The sequence below is a fragment of the Ranitomeya imitator genome, chromosome 6 (genome assembly GCF_032444005.1).
Source record: "Ranitomeya imitator isolate aRanImi1 chromosome 6, aRanImi1.pri, whole genome shotgun sequence".
Taxonomy (NCBI): domain Eukaryota; kingdom Metazoa; phylum Chordata; class Amphibia; order Anura; family Dendrobatidae; genus Ranitomeya; species Ranitomeya imitator.
Window position 1 is genome coordinate 390710543 of NC_091287.1, and position 16564 is coordinate 390727106.

Sequence of the window (16564 nt, forward strand, 5' to 3'; positions counted from 1 at the left end):
TTATGGCCCCATACAGACACTTGCCCCATATAGTGCTGCACACACGATATGGCCCCATATAGACACTTGCCCCATGTAGTGCTGCACAAACGTTGATTATGGCCCCATATATACACTTGCCTCATGGCGATGCTGCCGCCAGCTTCCGTTCCCAGTGATTCATTGCGAAATTACCCAAATGACTTAGCGGTCTCGCGCGCGTCGGAAACGCTTCGGTGGACGCCGGAGAGTGAGTATAACTATTTTTTTTTAAACAGGGATATGGTACCCACACAGCTATATACGTTGGCTGTGTTATATACTGCGTGAACTGTGTTATATACTGCGTGGCCTGTGTTATATACTACGTGGGCTGTGCTATATACTATGTGGGCTGTGCTATATACTGCCTGGCGCTATATACTACATGGGCAGTGTTATATACTGCGTGGGTTGTGTTATATACTACATGGGCAGTGTTATATACTGTGTGGGCTGTGTTATATACTGCATGGCCTGTGTTATATACTACATGGGCTATGTTATACACTACGTGGGCTGTGTTATATACTGCATGGCCTGTGTTATATACTATGTGGGCTGTGTTATATACTACATGGGCTGTGCTATATATTACGTGGGCTGTGTTATATACTGCCTGGCTGCTGTATACTACGTGGGCTGTGTTATATACTGCATGGCCGGTGTTATATACTATGTGGGCTGTGTTATATACTACATGGGCTGTGCTATATATTACGTGGGCTGTGTTATATACTGCCTGGCTGCTGTATACTGCGTGGGCTGTGTTATATACTGCGTGGCCTGTGTTCTATACTATGTGGGAAGTGCTATATACTACGTGGCTGCTATATACTACGTGGCTGCTATATACTACGTGGCTGCTATATACTACGTGGCTGCTATATACTACGTGGCTGCTATATACTACGTGGCTGCTATATACTACGTGGCTGCTATATACTACGTGGCTGCTATATACTACGTGGCTGCTATATACTACGTGGCTGCTATATACTACGTGGCTGCTATATACTACGTGGCTGCTATATACTACGTGGCTGCTATATACTACGTGGCTGCTATATACTACGTGGCTGCTATATACTACGTGGCTACTATATACTACGTGGCTGCTATATACTACGCGGCTGCTATATACTACACGGCTGTCTGTGTTATGTGGGCTGTGCTATATACTATGTGGCTGCTATATACTACGTGGTGGTGTTATATACTATGTGGCGGTGTTATATACTACATGGCTGTGCTATATACTACGTGGCTGTCTGTGTTACATACTCCATGGCTGTGTTATATAATATGTGGCTGTGTTATATACTACGTGGCTGTGCTAAGCGCGACGTACATAGATACATACATATTATAGAATAAACGATGCGTTAGAATCGGGCCACCATCTAGTTTTAAATAATGTTCTTTGTAAATTGGTGAAATAGGTGTGGTGTAAATGTCGCCCTGAACGGGTCCGCACTGCATTGTAGCAGTTTCTCAAACACTAGGTAATTAATAGACACCTCTTGGTCGCAAATTCATTCTTTCACTGTTTAAGTGCTGCAAGTATAGGCACCTAATGTTGCATCCGCTGCATTATTTTATAAAAAGCATCCATGGAATGATCTTGTAAAATAATGACAAATCACTTCAAGCTTAAAAAAAACAGTGGATGCAGCTGCATTTAACCATGCTTTTAATGACCTGTTGTCTAGTATACAAAAAGGTACGCAAATAGTTACGCAGCAGCAATCCGCAAATAAGTTGCAAAAATGTCACGGTTTAGCCACAGCCTTATTTTTTTATAATAATTTGCTGAATACATAAATTATTATTTGATTGAAAAAATAACACCAACAACACAACTTTACCACAGTCTTAAGCCAGAGATTCTTGACTAAAGTGCGGGTTTCCTCAGCTTTAACATTGGACACTGTTGGGGTTGCAGGGTTTGGGAGTGGAACTAATTTCACAGGCTTGTTGGCGACCACATCTATTAAAAGCTTAAAACAAAAGACAAAATTATGCAAATTATGTGAATAAGAATCCATGCTAGATTGAACAAGAGATGCATCAACTTAAAGGGTTACAAACCTGTTCACTATAAAGTACAGTAGCCTTCTCAGCCATATACATAAACTGGATGCAGTACTTCTCAACACGTTCAGGTATCATTTTATCTCTGTAGCAAAATAAAGTACAAAGTTTAAGGCTATGCAAACCTTAGTACATTTTTTTTTTACTTTGAGATAATTGTAAGTTTTTTGTAACTCAGAACAAAAGTGCCTTGCCCATGGTGTGATATGCCATATCAATGGTCATCTTGATTCACCAAGCAACAGCACCATTGGATGCTGCCAAACTTTTGCAAACACCTTGCAAGATGAAGTAAATGCAGAAAGACCAGTAGAGAAAGGATAGTTGAGACAATAAAAAACTGGCCATTTTTAAAGAGTCCGTTTTCCTCTTAGGTCATGATCAGTATTTGGAGACCAAAACCAGGACTGGGTGAAAAATGCAGAAGTGGTGACCTTTTTCTATTATACTTTTTCCTCTGATTGATCCGCAACTGGTTTTGACTTACAACTACTGATGTAAAATACTGACCAAATACTGAACGTGGCCTTAAAGAGGTCTGTCAGCAGTATTTTGCTATGTAAACTACAGACAAGTCCACATTTCTGCTGTAATACTAATTAAAATTATACATGTGGTGAAGAAATCCATTTTGTGGTTCTTGTGCAATTAGCAATTAAAGTTTTGCTGTGATCATGTCTTTGTGCATGGGGCAGGGCTATGAGCAGTCTTATTCTTGTTGTGCTGGCGCCTCTGTCTGCCACCAGCTTGAATTACAAGTCATTGATCCATCAAGCTTTTGCATCCCCATATTTAGATAGCCATAATTTTTCCTTACTTCTGCCGACAGTCATGTGACAGCTTGATTTTTGGGGGATGAGTTGACGTTTTTATTTGTACCATTTTCGGGCACATTACATTTTTTGATCGCTTTCTATTCTCATTTTTGGGAGGCAGAATTAAACAGTAATTCAGGAACTGTTTTTTGGGGGGAGGGGAGGAGGTTAGGCCATTCTGCGTGTGGTGAAATTGATAAGGAGAAGCTTTATTCTTCCCGTCAGTACAATTACAGCAAAACCACATTTATATAGTTTTTTTTTATGTTCTGGCGCTTTTAGGCTGGGTTCACATTGCATCCACCCAGTCCGTTAGACGGACTACGTTACACCGCGGCTTAACGTGGTGTAACGTAGGGCGTTAATGCTGCCATTGAATACAATGTTGGACGCATCGCTAGCGCACGCCCACAATAGGCGTGCGCTAGCCATGTGCCGTGATTGAGTGACGGACCCAGAGATGCGGGATGCAGCATTTCCGGGTCCGTCACCGCTAGCGCAGATAGAGCTAGCAGATGCTCTATCTGCGCTAGCGTGCTGCCATACCGGCACTTGCGTTTACAGAGGCCCGTTAAGGTATGTGTTGAACGGGCTGCTGTAAACGCAATGTGAACCCAGCCTTACACAATAAAAACTTATATAAAAAAATATTTTTACATCATTTTATTCTGAGAACTATAACTTTTTTATTTTTCCGCTGACGAAGCTGTACAGTGGCTTGTTTTTTGCGGGAGACTATTACTTTTTAAGAAATACATTTTGTATTCATATTTGCCTTTGATTATTCCACTTTTTTTTAGGGGATAGGATTACAACAAAAATAAACAATGCTTTAACGGTGTTCACTGAAGGGGTGAATTAATGGGACACTTTTATAGGTGGAGTTGTTTTGGACGCAGTGATACCAAATATGTGTACTTTGCTTATTTTTGTTTTTACAAAAATTAATGTATCTATTGGAATAATATTTTTTCTCTTTTGTTATTTTGTGATTTTTTTTTTTATATTTTGACAATTTTTGAGAACTTTTTTGTACTTTTTTTTTTTATATTGTCCCAGTATGGGACATCAACTTTACTCCAACAGATCACTGATCTAATACAAGGCAATGCTTCGGCATTGCGGGACATTAGTTCGGCTCACACACAGAGTTCGGCTCACACACACACACACACGGCTCTCACACAGAGGGGAGGCGTGTCAGCTCCTGCTCTGAGCAGGAGCTTAAAGGCCGCCATCCCTGGGTGACCCCGTAGTCATCTTTCGGTCAGGGGTCAACATAGAGACCACTGGCTCAACGCGATCACAATCGCGTTGTGCGATGGGAGCAGAGAGGGAGATCCCTCCCTCTGGGAAGCCTCTTAATGTTGCTGTCACTGTTGACAGAGGCATCAAATGGGATAAACACCTGCGATCGGTGTTGGCACAGATTGAGGGCGTTGCTGCTGGTTGTCAGCTCTCATATAGAGCTGACACCGCATTTCATTAGATATATTTATACAGCGCATGCCGAGAAGGGGTTAAATGAATGGGGGTCATTTGACACCTTAGCCACAGAGCCAATTTGGTACTTAATGACCAAGTCAATTTTTGCAATTCTGACCACTGTCACTTTATGAAGTTATAACTCTAGAACGCTTCAACGGATCCAGGTGATTCTGAGTCTGTGTTTTTTTTATCATATTGTACTTCATGTTAGTGGCAAAAATTTTTCGATACAACTTGCGTTTATGAAATAGAAGGGAAATATGGTAAATAAAATATAGCAATTCTCAAAATTTTTATACCCTTAAATGAGAGAGTGGTGTCACACAAAATAATTAATAAGTAACATTTCCCAAATGTCTACTTTATATCAGCACAATTTTGTAAACATAATTTTTTTTTTGTTAGGATGTTGTAAGGATTAAAATTTGACCATCGATTTCTCATTTTTTCAACAAAATTTACAAAACCATTTGTTTAGGGACCTCCTCACATTTGAAGTAAGTTTGGGGGGGTCAATATAACAGAAAATACCCAAAAGTGACACCATTCAAAAAACTGCACCCCTCAAGGTGCGCAAAATCACATTCAAGAAGTTTATGAACCCTTCAGGTGCTTCACGAGAACTAAAGCAATGTGGAAGGAAAAAATGAACATTTTACTTTTTTCACAAAAAATTTACTTTGGAACCAATTTTTTTTTATTATCACAAGGGTGTCAGGAGAAAATGGACCACAAAATTTGTTGTGTAATTTCTCCTGAGTACGCCAATACCCCGTATGAGGGGGAAAAGCCACTGTTTGGGTGAATGGCAGGGCTCAGAAGGGATGGTGGATCGTTTGACTTTTTGAACGCAAAATTGGCTGGAATCAAAGGTGGCGCCATGTCGCGTTTGAAGACCCCCTGATATACCTAAACAGTGGAATCCCCCCAATTTTAACTCCACAACTAACCCTAATCCCAACCTAAACCCTAACCACAAACCTAACTTTAGAACAACCCTAACTTTAGCCTAATCCTAACCCTACCCCTAACTTAAGCTCAACCCTAATGGAAAAAATGGAAATAAATATATTTTTGAATTTATTATTTTTACCTAACTAAGCGGGTGATAAAGGGGGGTTTTATTTACCATTTTTTTTACTTTGATCACTGTGATAGCATCTATCAGTGATCAAGATGAACCAACAGGAAAAATTTCCTATTGTTGCCAGGAGCCGGCCGGCAGATGTCGGCGGGCGCACTGTGCATGCGTGCCGGCCATTTTCTTCCCGAAAGAAGACACCGCCGACAAGGGGGACTTTACAGGGGGATGCAGGGACACCGGACATACAAGGGGTGGATCGGGAGACCAAATTTTTCGCTCCTCTGATGTGCGGTCACATCAGAGAAATTAAATGGGACTTTTTTTGCGGTCGCCGTTATTCCATTAATGCCATTGCAACACTGGGGTGGGTAAAACGCGACCTGAATGATGGTCTCTGGGGTCAGCTACCCCAAGTAGCCGGGACCCCGGAAAAATTCTGGCGCTGGGGGGCACTATACACTTATTTCTCAGCGCCGTTAAAAAGCAGAACTGAGGCAGAAGTACTCTTAATTGCCATTGTTAAATGGCATATCGGTGGTCGTTAAGGGGTTAATTTTTTTTTACTCAAATGTCGCTGATCCTCTTTATGTAAACTGGCCCAATATATAGATCTTTTATTGTTCTAAAAAAAATATAGTATATATTTTTTAGAATAATAAAATATTGATACTTACAATTTTCTATTATACCAACTGTTTTTCTGTCAAAAGGCACATTGAAATGCAGTTTTCCATAGCTATAGGTCTAGGAAAACATGGAAAAATTTTGTACAGGTCTAGGAAAACATGGACAAATTTTGTACTTGAAAAACCATACGACCAAGACAGAATCCCGTATATTTAAAGGCAGTTTCAGCTGCACAGTAATCTTATGGATTAAGATTTCAAGTAGAAAAAAAATCATATTATCCCTACCTGAAATAGAAGCAGCCATCTTTATCGCCATCTCTTGGTTTATTGCAGTTAAACACAGTTGCCTATAAAATAATATTTATGCATAATTAAAAGGGTCAGCTAGAAAATTGTTGTCCAATGATATACAACGAGTTAAATAAGTATAGAACACGTCACCAATTTTCTAAGTAAATATATTTCTAAAGGTCCTATTGACGTGAAATTATCACTAGATGTCGATAACAACCATCCAGTCCACACAGACAAAAATCAAACCATAGATGCCCATAAATTATGTGTAATAATGAGAAATGAGAAAAGGAAAAAGTATTGAACACATGAAGAAAGAGCTGCAGAAAGCTATGGAAAGTCATGACACCAGCTGAATACTCAATAATTAGAAAGCAATCCTGCCACTAAGTGAACAATATTATCAGCTGGTTCAACTCATGGCCTATAAACCAAGGACTACCAATGTGCTACACAAGAAACATCTGATGATGGGTAAAACCAGTGAGCTGGCCAATACTGTGGTATTTCTAAAACTGGATAAGTCTCCAGAAGATTGAGTATGAAAGTGACCCATATGCTTATTAAATTTAAATTATAAAATAGTGACCAAAATTTTAAAAATAGACAAAATAAAGTAATTCACAAAATTATTCACCCAGACCAGTAGTGACTTATTCCACATGGGTCTACACCTGATTATATAAGGAGAGCACAGGTAACTGCACAGTTGGGTTGGAAAGGACAGGAAGATTGGGTCTTGGCATTTCTGGATGCTGCTAAGGCTTTTGATTTAGTCGAGCAACCCTTCCTTGAGAAGGCCCTTCTACAATTTGGCTTTAAAATAATCTTTATTTTTATATAGCGCTAACATATTCCGCAGCGCTTTACAGTTTGCACACATTATCATCACTGTCCCCGATGGGGCTCACAATCTAAATTCCCTATCAGTATGTCTTTGGTATGTGGGAGGAAACTCACGCAAACACGGGGAGAACATACAAACTCCTTGCAGGTGTTGTCCAAGGTGGGATTAGAACCCAGGACCCCGGCGCTGCAAGGTTTTATGTCCTCATCAATTCCCTTTTGGGAGAGGGAGCTGACAATGGTGCCCTCTGTCTCCCCTTTTGTTTGCCATTGCTTTGGAACTACTAGCTTTCAGAATCCATCAGACTGCAGGGTATCAAGGGTTTAAAGTGGGTTCTTGTGAGGACAGCTTGGGGTTATACAGTAAGGGGATGGTTTAATCCTGTTTACTTGCACTAATTCTGAACACCACCTTGCAAATTGTTTGAGTCCTCAGAGTCTGTGGGGGGTCTTGGAGGCACCAGAGCAATACTCACGCTCCTTCTTGCCAATTCACTGACTTGCTGTCATTGCAGCTTGTCAATGATCCCAAATACACAGCCAAGGAAACTCTCAATTGGTTTCAAAGAAAATAAAGCTGCTAGAATGGCCCAGCCAATCACCTGACTGGAATACAATCGAAAATTTATGGAAAGAACTAAAGCTCAGAGTTCATAGGAGCCCATGGGACCTTCAGGCTTTGAAGAGTGTGTGTGGAAAAATTGGGTTCTATTGAAAATGTCTTCTGAAAAGGTAATTTTTTTAGTTTGTGGTGCAAAGTTTTTACTAAATGGAAGAGGTTGTCCACTAGTGATAAGTGAATTTGTTTGGAAACCGATTGCCAAACATAAATTCGGCACGAATATGGCACATTCAGATTTGTGATCGGAAACACAAGCAAAATGTTATAAATCGGAAAAAACTAACATTCGTTAAAAATTGCGGGAAAATATTTGCGTTGCCACAAAAGTATTTTCACCACTTTAGGAATGATAATGGTGACATATCATGAGCGCTTGATGAGGGGAGGGGGTTTGCAGAGCTCAGTGGCATGTCATTCTTGTAAACAGTAATTTTTTTTTTACCCTATCTTTATGTGTACACATTGCAAAAAGCCAATCAGGGCGCAGGAAACACCCACAATGTCCTGACAACGGCTTGTGTCATTGGCTGCTGAAATCACATGTCCCTCTCCAAATAAAGAGCAGACATCTTGTTTTAGCGCCATTTTGACACTGTACCAGCACAGAAAGGCTGCTCCTGACGCTGGCACTGCTAGCAGCAAGATTTTAGCTAGTTAGCTAGTAGGTGGTTGTATATCAATCAGATAGCTAGCTAGCGGTCCAGTGTGCCTGTAAAATTTACCTTCCTATTTTTTTTATTCATTACTGAAGTCCACATTCAAAGTCAGCAGGGCACATGTCCTACAAGTGTGTTGTGCACAGCTTCTATTGTGCTCTGTGCATGAGTATAACGTTATAAATCTTATTTTTTCAGTAGCTAAAAGAGAAACCGCCTGCTGTATCCCACCTTCTCATTTAGCGCTGTGGTGATATGAACCTGTCTGCAGACCTAAAGCACATTAAAAATTTGTTATATTTTTTTCTGTTGCTGAATGTGATACAGCCCGCCATATCCCACGTTGTCATTTTGTGGCGGTCATATGAACCTGTCTGCGGACCTCAAGCACATTAAAATATTTATTTTTTTCTGTTGATAAACATGATACAGCCCGCTATTATCCAACCTTTTCATTTAGTGGTGATGAAATTGTTCTGTGTGCAGAGCTATTGCACATTAACCCCTTCCCGACCTTTGACGCACCGTATGCGTCATAAAATCCTGTGCCATTCCGACCTGTGACACAGCATATGCGTCATGGCCGGAATGGGCTCCTGCAGGCCGGGTGAAAGGGTTAACTGTAATTTCACCCGTCCTGCAGGGACAGGAGGAGTTGTACTTTAGCCCAGGGGGGGTGGCTTCACCCCCCCGTGGCTACGATCGCTCTGATTGGCGGTTGAAAGTGAAACTGCCAATCAGAGCGATTTGTAATATTTCACCTAAAAAACTGGTGAAATATTACAATCCAGCCATGGCCGATGCTGCAATATCATCGGCCATGGCTGGAAACACTAATGTGCCCCCACCCCACCGGTCGCCCCCCCAGCCCTCCGATCTGTGGTCCGCTCCCCCGTCCTCCTGTCCGCTCCCCCCGTGCTCCAATCCCACCCCCCTGCAGACCGATCCACCCTCCTGCACTCCGATCCACCCCCCTGCGGTCTGATCCACCCCCCCCCGTACTGCAATCCACCCCCCATGCTCTGATCCACCCCCCCCCCCGTGCCCCCCCCCACCCCATCATACTTACCGAGCCTCCCGGGGTCCGTCCGTCTTCTTTCCTGGGCGCCGCCATCTTTCAAAATGATTCAAGTGCATTTTGATCACTGTGATAAAACCTCACAGTGATCAAAATAAAAAAATACTAAATGACCCCCCCCCCCCTTGTCACCCCCATAGGTAGGGACAATAATAAAATAAAGAAATTTTTTTTTTCTTCCACTAAGGTTGGGATTAGGGTTAGGGTTAAAGCTAGGGTTAGGGGTAGGGTTAGGGCTAGGGTTTCGGTATGTGCACACGTATTCTGGTCCTCCGCGGATTTTTCCGCAGCGGATTTGATAAATCCGCAGTGCTAAACCGCTGCGGATTTACCGCGGTTTTTCTGCGCATTTCACTGCGGTTTTACAACTGCGGTTTACTATTGGAGCAGTTGTAAAACCGCTGCGGAATCCGCAGAAAGGAAGTGACATGCTGCGGAATGTAAACCCCTGCGTTTCGGTGCAGTTTTTCCGCAGCATGTGTACAGCGATTTTTGTTTCCCATAGGTTTACATTGAACTGTAAACTCATGGGAAACTGCTGCGGATCCGCAGCATTTTCCGCAGCGTGTGCACATACCTTTAGAATTAGGCTATGTGCACACGGTGCGGATTTGGCTGCGGATCCGCAGCGGATTGGCCGCTGCGGATTCGCTGCAGAGTTCCATCAGGTTTACAGTACCAAGTAAACCTATGGAAAACCAAATTCGCTCTGCCCACGGTGCGGAAAATACAGCGTGGGAATGCTGCGTTATATTTTCCGCAGCATGTCAATTCTTTGTGCGGATTCCACAGCGTTTTACACCTGTTCCTCAATAGGAATCCGCAGGTGAAATCCGCACAAAAAACACTGGAAATCCCCGGTAAATCCGCAGGTAAAACGCAGTGCCTTTTACCCACGGATTTTAAAAGAATGGTGCGGAAAAATCTCACAAGAATCCGCAACGTGGGCACATAGCCTTAGGGTTAGGGTTGGAATTAGGGTTGTGGTTAGGGTTGTGATTAGGGTTATGGCTACAGTTGGGATTAGGTATAGGGGTGTGTTGGGGTTAGTGTTGGAGGTAGAATTGAGGGGTTTCCACTGTTTAGGCACATCAGGGGTCTCCAAACGCAACATGGCGCCACCATTGATTCCAGCCAATCTTGTATTCAAAAAGTCAAATGGTGCTCCCTCACTTCCGAGCCCCGACGTGTGCCCAAACAGTGGTTTACCCCCACATATGGGGTACCAGCATACTCAGGATAAACTGCGCAACAATTATTGGGGTCCAATTTCTCCTGTTACCCTTGTGAAAATAAAAAATTGCTTGCTAAAACATCATTTTTGAGGAAAGAAAAATGATTTTTTATTTTCACGGCTCTGCGTTGTAAACGTCTGTGAAGCACTTGGGGGTTCAAAGTGCTCAGCACATATCTAGATAAGTTCCTTGGGGGGGTCTAGTTTCCAAAATGGGGTCACTTGTGGGGGTTCCTACTGTTTAGGCACACCAGGGGCTCTGCAAACGCAACGTGACGCCCGCAGACCATTCCATCAAAGTCTGCATTTCAAAAGTCACTACTTCCCTTCTGAGCCCCGACGTGTGCCCAAACAGTGGTTTACCCCCACATATGGAGTATCACCGTACTCAGAAGAAACTGGACAACTATTGGGGTCAAATTTCTCCTGTTACCTTGGGAAAATAAAAAATTCTGGGCTAAAAAATTATTTTTGAGGAAAGAAAACGTATTTATTATTTTCACTGCTCTGCGTTATAAACTTCTGTGAAGCACTTGGGGGTTCAAAGTGCTCACCACACATCTAGATAAGTTCCTTGGGGGGTCTAGTTTCCAAAATGGGGTCACTTGTGGGGGGTTTCTACTGTTTAGCCACATCAGGGGCTCTGCAAATGCAACTTGACGCCCGCAGAGCATTACTGTTATGACCTGGTGGTGAGGACAATAATGGACCTGGTGGTTAAGAGCACACGGAATGACCTGAGTTACTAATAATACAGGACAAGCTCTGAGACGTGGGAACTCTGCTGACCGCAATCCCTAATCCTATCACACACTAGAAATAGCCGTGGAGCGCTCCTGACGCTCCCTAGGCGCCTCGTCACAGCCTAAGGAACTAGCTAGCCCTAAAGATAGAAAAATAAAGCCTACCTTGCCTCAGAGAAATTCCCCAAAGGAACAGGCAGCCCCCCACATATAATGACTGTGAGTTAAGATGAAAATTACAAACACAGAGATGAAATAAATTTAGCAAAGTGAGGCCCAACTTACTGAACAGACAGAGGATAGGAAAGGTAACTTTGCGGTCAGCACAAAAAACTACAAAAAGACCACGCAGAGGGCGCAAAAAGACCCTCCGCACCGACTCACGGTGCGGAGGCGCTCCCTCTGCGTCCCAGCAAGCAAGACAAAAATCTAAATAGCAAGCTGGACAGAAAAAATAGCAAACAGAGAAAAACAAGCAGGAACTTAGCTTCTGCTGGGAAGACAGGTCACAAGAACGATCCAGGAGCGAACTAGACCAATACTGGAACATTGACAGGTGGCATGGAGCAATGATCTAGGTGGAGTTAAATAGAGCAGCCAGCTAACGAATTAACCTCGTCACCTGTGGAAGGAACCTCAGAAGCCGCAGCCCCACTCACAACCACCAGAGGAAGCCTATGGACAGAACCAGCCAAAGTACCATTCATGACCACAGGAGGGAGCTTAACAACAGAATTCACAACACATTCCATCAAAGTCTGCATTTCAAAACGTCACTACTTCACTTCCGAGACCCGGCATGTGCCCAAACAGTGGTTTACCCCCACATATGGGGTATCACCGTACTCAGGAGAAACTGGACAACAACCTTTGGGGTCAAATTTCTCCTGTTACCCTTGGAAAAATAAATTTATCAAACCTGCACCTTACCAGCAGCAAATGTAGAAAAGAGGGAGTTCCACTGCCACGGACAATCTTTTAGATTATACAGGCCTCAACCACACTAAAAATACGCTACTAATGTGATTCAGAAGGAGAGATTAAAGTTTGAAATTGTTTTGAGCATCTAGTCTATGTTATACAGGCCTCATCGACCGGAGCAAAAAAATATTCTGTTACTAATGAAATACAGTAGGGGACATCTAACGTACAAATAGTTTGGAACATGTAGTTAATGTTATACAGGCCTCATCCACACCAAAAAATAAATAAAAATCTGTTACTTATGTCATACAGTAGGGGACATCTCACTTTGAAATGTTTTGGAGCAGATCTTTGTCATACAGGCCTCATCCACACTGAAACAATTATTTAGTCTGTGAGTAACGTGATTCATCATGCCATATTTCACCTTCTAATTTTGTGCCGCTAAAATTCAGCTGTGTGCAGAAGTTGTGCAGAGTAAAAACTCTAATTTTTAGTTGCCAATAGTGTGCTCCTATCCTAGCAAACTATATGAGCAACATGACTGGAAAAAAGTGAGGTCGTGGAGGAAGAGGGATTAGGCTTGGTGTATGAGGGGTAGGTGTTAATGTTTCTGAAAGCACTAGTGAACCACTAATGTGACGTCCTATCCAAAGACAACTGCCAACTTCTGTTACTAGATGTTGTAGTTTTTAGTGCGCTGTATTGTTCTTGTGTAATTGCAGTCTCTGATATTTTTAGTGGGGCTTATGTGCCTGCTGTTGCTGGAAATGTTCACACTAATTTGTGGAAATGTAAACAGTCCTGCTTGGAGGTAAATCTGCTGGGTTGATGTTGAATATCTGTGGGTCCCTATTATATTTCTATGGTGTTAAAATTGATGCCACTTTGTTGGTGTCTGCCACTAATTTATATAAATGTGAACACTCCTAGGTTGGGTGTCCATGTGTTGGGTTGGGTGTAGTGGAAGACCTGTCGGTCCCTATTAGACTATTTCTACTGTGGTGAAATTGATGTCACTTTGTTGTTGTGTGCAAATACATTTCTGTAACTGTATAGATTCCATGTTGGGTCTCCTTCATGTGTGTTGCCTGTAACAATAGGCCTCTGATACCAGCAGTCCTCCACTGTCTGAGTGAACTACCTGTGTTATTTATGTTCCTTACATTTTTCAGACAATAGTAATCTACAAAACTGATCTGTGTGCCATCTGAGTGTAGCTGAGCATCACTTTCAATTTTTTGGGGGGTTTAATTACTTATAGGCTATGTGCACACGTTGTGGATTGGGGTGCAGAATTTTCCGCACAAAATCCGCATCTCCTGGCAGAAAACGTATGTGCCGCCGATTTTGTGCATTTTTGATGCGGAATTGATGCAGATTTTGTGCGGATTTTCTGCGTTTTTTTACCTTTGCGGATTTCTATTATGGAAGGGGCCAGAAACACTGCAGTTACACACAAAAGAAGTAGCAGCGGTTTTCAAGCGGATTTTTCCGCACCATTAGCACAGCTTTTTTTTCCAATTGATTTACATTGTACATTAAATCACTGTGCGGAACTGCAGCGTTTCTGTGCGGAAAAATCCGCTGTGAATCCACACTAATTCCGCATCGTGTGCACACAGCCATATAGTGGCAATAATTCAACATTCACTTTACAGACATTTACCGACATTACTGGCACTGTCATCATTGGGACACACAATTAAATGTACTATCTGTAAACCCTCGCAAACATTGGTAAACCATACAAATCCTGCTAATGTTTTTGCGCTGACAACTGAACGTTTCTGTACTTGGAAGGCTATAACTGCGATGCAAACTGTGTGCCTACATAAACACAAGTTTCTAAGTGGGCACCATCAAGTAGTATATTTTTTATATATAAATAATGTGGGTTCACTACCAAGCATGTAATATATGCAACATAATTACAAAGAGAAAAAGCACATGCTCAAGAAAGGTTGGAACTCCACAAGAAAAATTGTTGAAAAAATGACAAAAGTTTATTTCCACATGGAGATACTACACACAATTTAAAAACATTTAAAACATACCCCAAAGAGTAGATGGCTCCAGTATTGCAAAGACAGATGTTGCATACAAAATACGCTATATCATACAACGATAATGGCTGGCATAGTTACGAATTTTTTGCACCAAAAAAATAGATTTATTTGGATCACAGATGCTGCATAAAAATATAATGTAAGGAAAATTCCAATAGACAGAACCTATAGGTTGGCGGCCTTTTGAGGATCTAGAGAGACCATATCGGATATGCTAGACAAAAAGTCTCTAAGAGGACATAAGTAAAGTGGCAGACTCATAGGACATATCACTGTTTCCTTTAATTGGCATAATGCTGGCACACACGGGTCCAATAATATTGCTAGACCTGGTATTTGGTCTCCAGGAATGCCCACATTGACATAAACAAAGGTGTAAACCTATAAAACCTGTGTAAAGGCACAACACTTATAATGATGTAACAGAATCATGCATTAAATCACTTTTGCCTGCAATTAGTAAATGCTAATACACATAGATCCAGTAGTATTGTTAGACCTGGGATTTGGTCCCTAGAAATGCCCACATCAGCACAAACAATGCTGTGAGTCAGGAATGCCCGTGTAAAGGCATAGTACGCCAACTAAACATGATAGGAGAGAGCTGTATACTTCACCCTAGCCAGTCCTCTATGGTCACCCCCTGGTCCCTTTAAGCAGCGGTGCAGCCAGCGTGTAGTGGAGATTGGAAACCCACGCGTTCCGACACACACTGGTGTCTTTCTCAAGGTGAGTGTGTCTCTTGTGTGGAGTTGTGCTGTCTTAATTTCATTTACCTGTCTCACAAGTGTGGGAAGCGGGAAGCGGCGGTGGCATTCGCCTGTTTGTCTCTAACCCGGAAGTATGAGTCCGGGGTCACCTCCTTGCTGCGCAGGCGCATCTGAAAGCGGGAGGATGCGTCCATCCTTACCCATATTCGTACATTGTGTAGTTGCGCTTGCGTGCTGAGTACTCAGCCTTTACAATTTATGCGCCTGCGGGTGCTGTGGTTGGGAACAGTAACACTAATGATGGGGAATTTCAAAGTTTAACCCAGGATCTGATAAATTTACATAAAAAATTGACAAACACATGGTGGAATATTATTATTATTATTTATTTATTTATATAGCACCATTGATTCCATGGTGCTCTACATGAGAAGGGGTTACATACAAGTTACAAATATCACATACAGTAAACAAACTAACAATGACGGACTGATACAGAGGGGCGAGGACCCTGCCCTTGCGAGCTTACATTCTACAGAATTATGGGGAAGGAGACAGCAGGTTGAGGGTTGCAGGAGCTCCGGTGTTGGTGTGGCGGTAGCTCCGGTGTTGGTGAGGCGGTAGCTCCGGTGTTGGTGAGGCGGTAGCTTCGATAGTGATGAGGCAGCAGCGGTGTCAGTGCAGGCTGTAGGCTTTCCTGAAGAGATGAGTTTTCAGGTTCCGTCTGAAGGATCCGACTGTGGTTGATAGTCGGACGTGTTGGGGCAGAGAGTTCCAGAGGATGGGGGATAATCGGGAGAAGTCTTGGAGGCGATTGGATGAGGAGCGAATAAGTGTGGAGGAGAGAAGGAGGTCTTGGGAGGACCGGAGATCACGTGAGGGAAGATATCGAGAGATTAGTTCAGATATGACAAGCTTAATCGAATATAAGAAATTAGGACTGGTACCACGGGGCCTCAGAGTCCAAATATTCCCAGCTTGGGAAGTAGACCAGGAATTTAAAACCACCTGGGAGAATGGTCTGCAGAGATGCTCATGCATCATCATTGACATGTTGATAGAACAGCATAAATTGGTGTCAACAAGGATTAAAGAGGATATAAATAAGAAAGAGAGGGAGCTAGAGACTTTTGAAGTAAAACCCAAATAGAGCCTTTTAAAATTCATCTCAAGGAAATAATTGACAGATATGAAAAAGATATCATTAAAGGCAAAAAGAGCAAGTTTCAGCGAGATAAGTTGGACATGGAGAAGCAAAGG

At 42.4% G+C, this 16564-nt stretch overlaps 1 protein-coding gene across 1 annotated transcript in view; it reads right to left on the reverse strand.

The window, feature by feature from the left end:
• The window catches only part of SMCHD1 (structural maintenance of chromosomes flexible hinge domain containing 1), a 457067-nt gene that overhangs the window by 91418 nt on the left and 349085 nt on the right, over positions 1-16564 (reverse strand). Inside the window, exons 34-36 of the mRNA XM_069731150.1 lie at positions 6414-6475; positions 2110-2197; positions 1887-2018 (exon numbers count right to left, since the gene is read on the reverse strand). Of these exons, the coding sequence (XP_069587251.1) occupies positions 1887-2018; positions 2110-2197; positions 6414-6475 (282 nt within the window). The remainder of the gene's footprint in view (positions 1-1886; positions 2019-2109; positions 2198-6413; positions 6476-16564) is intronic.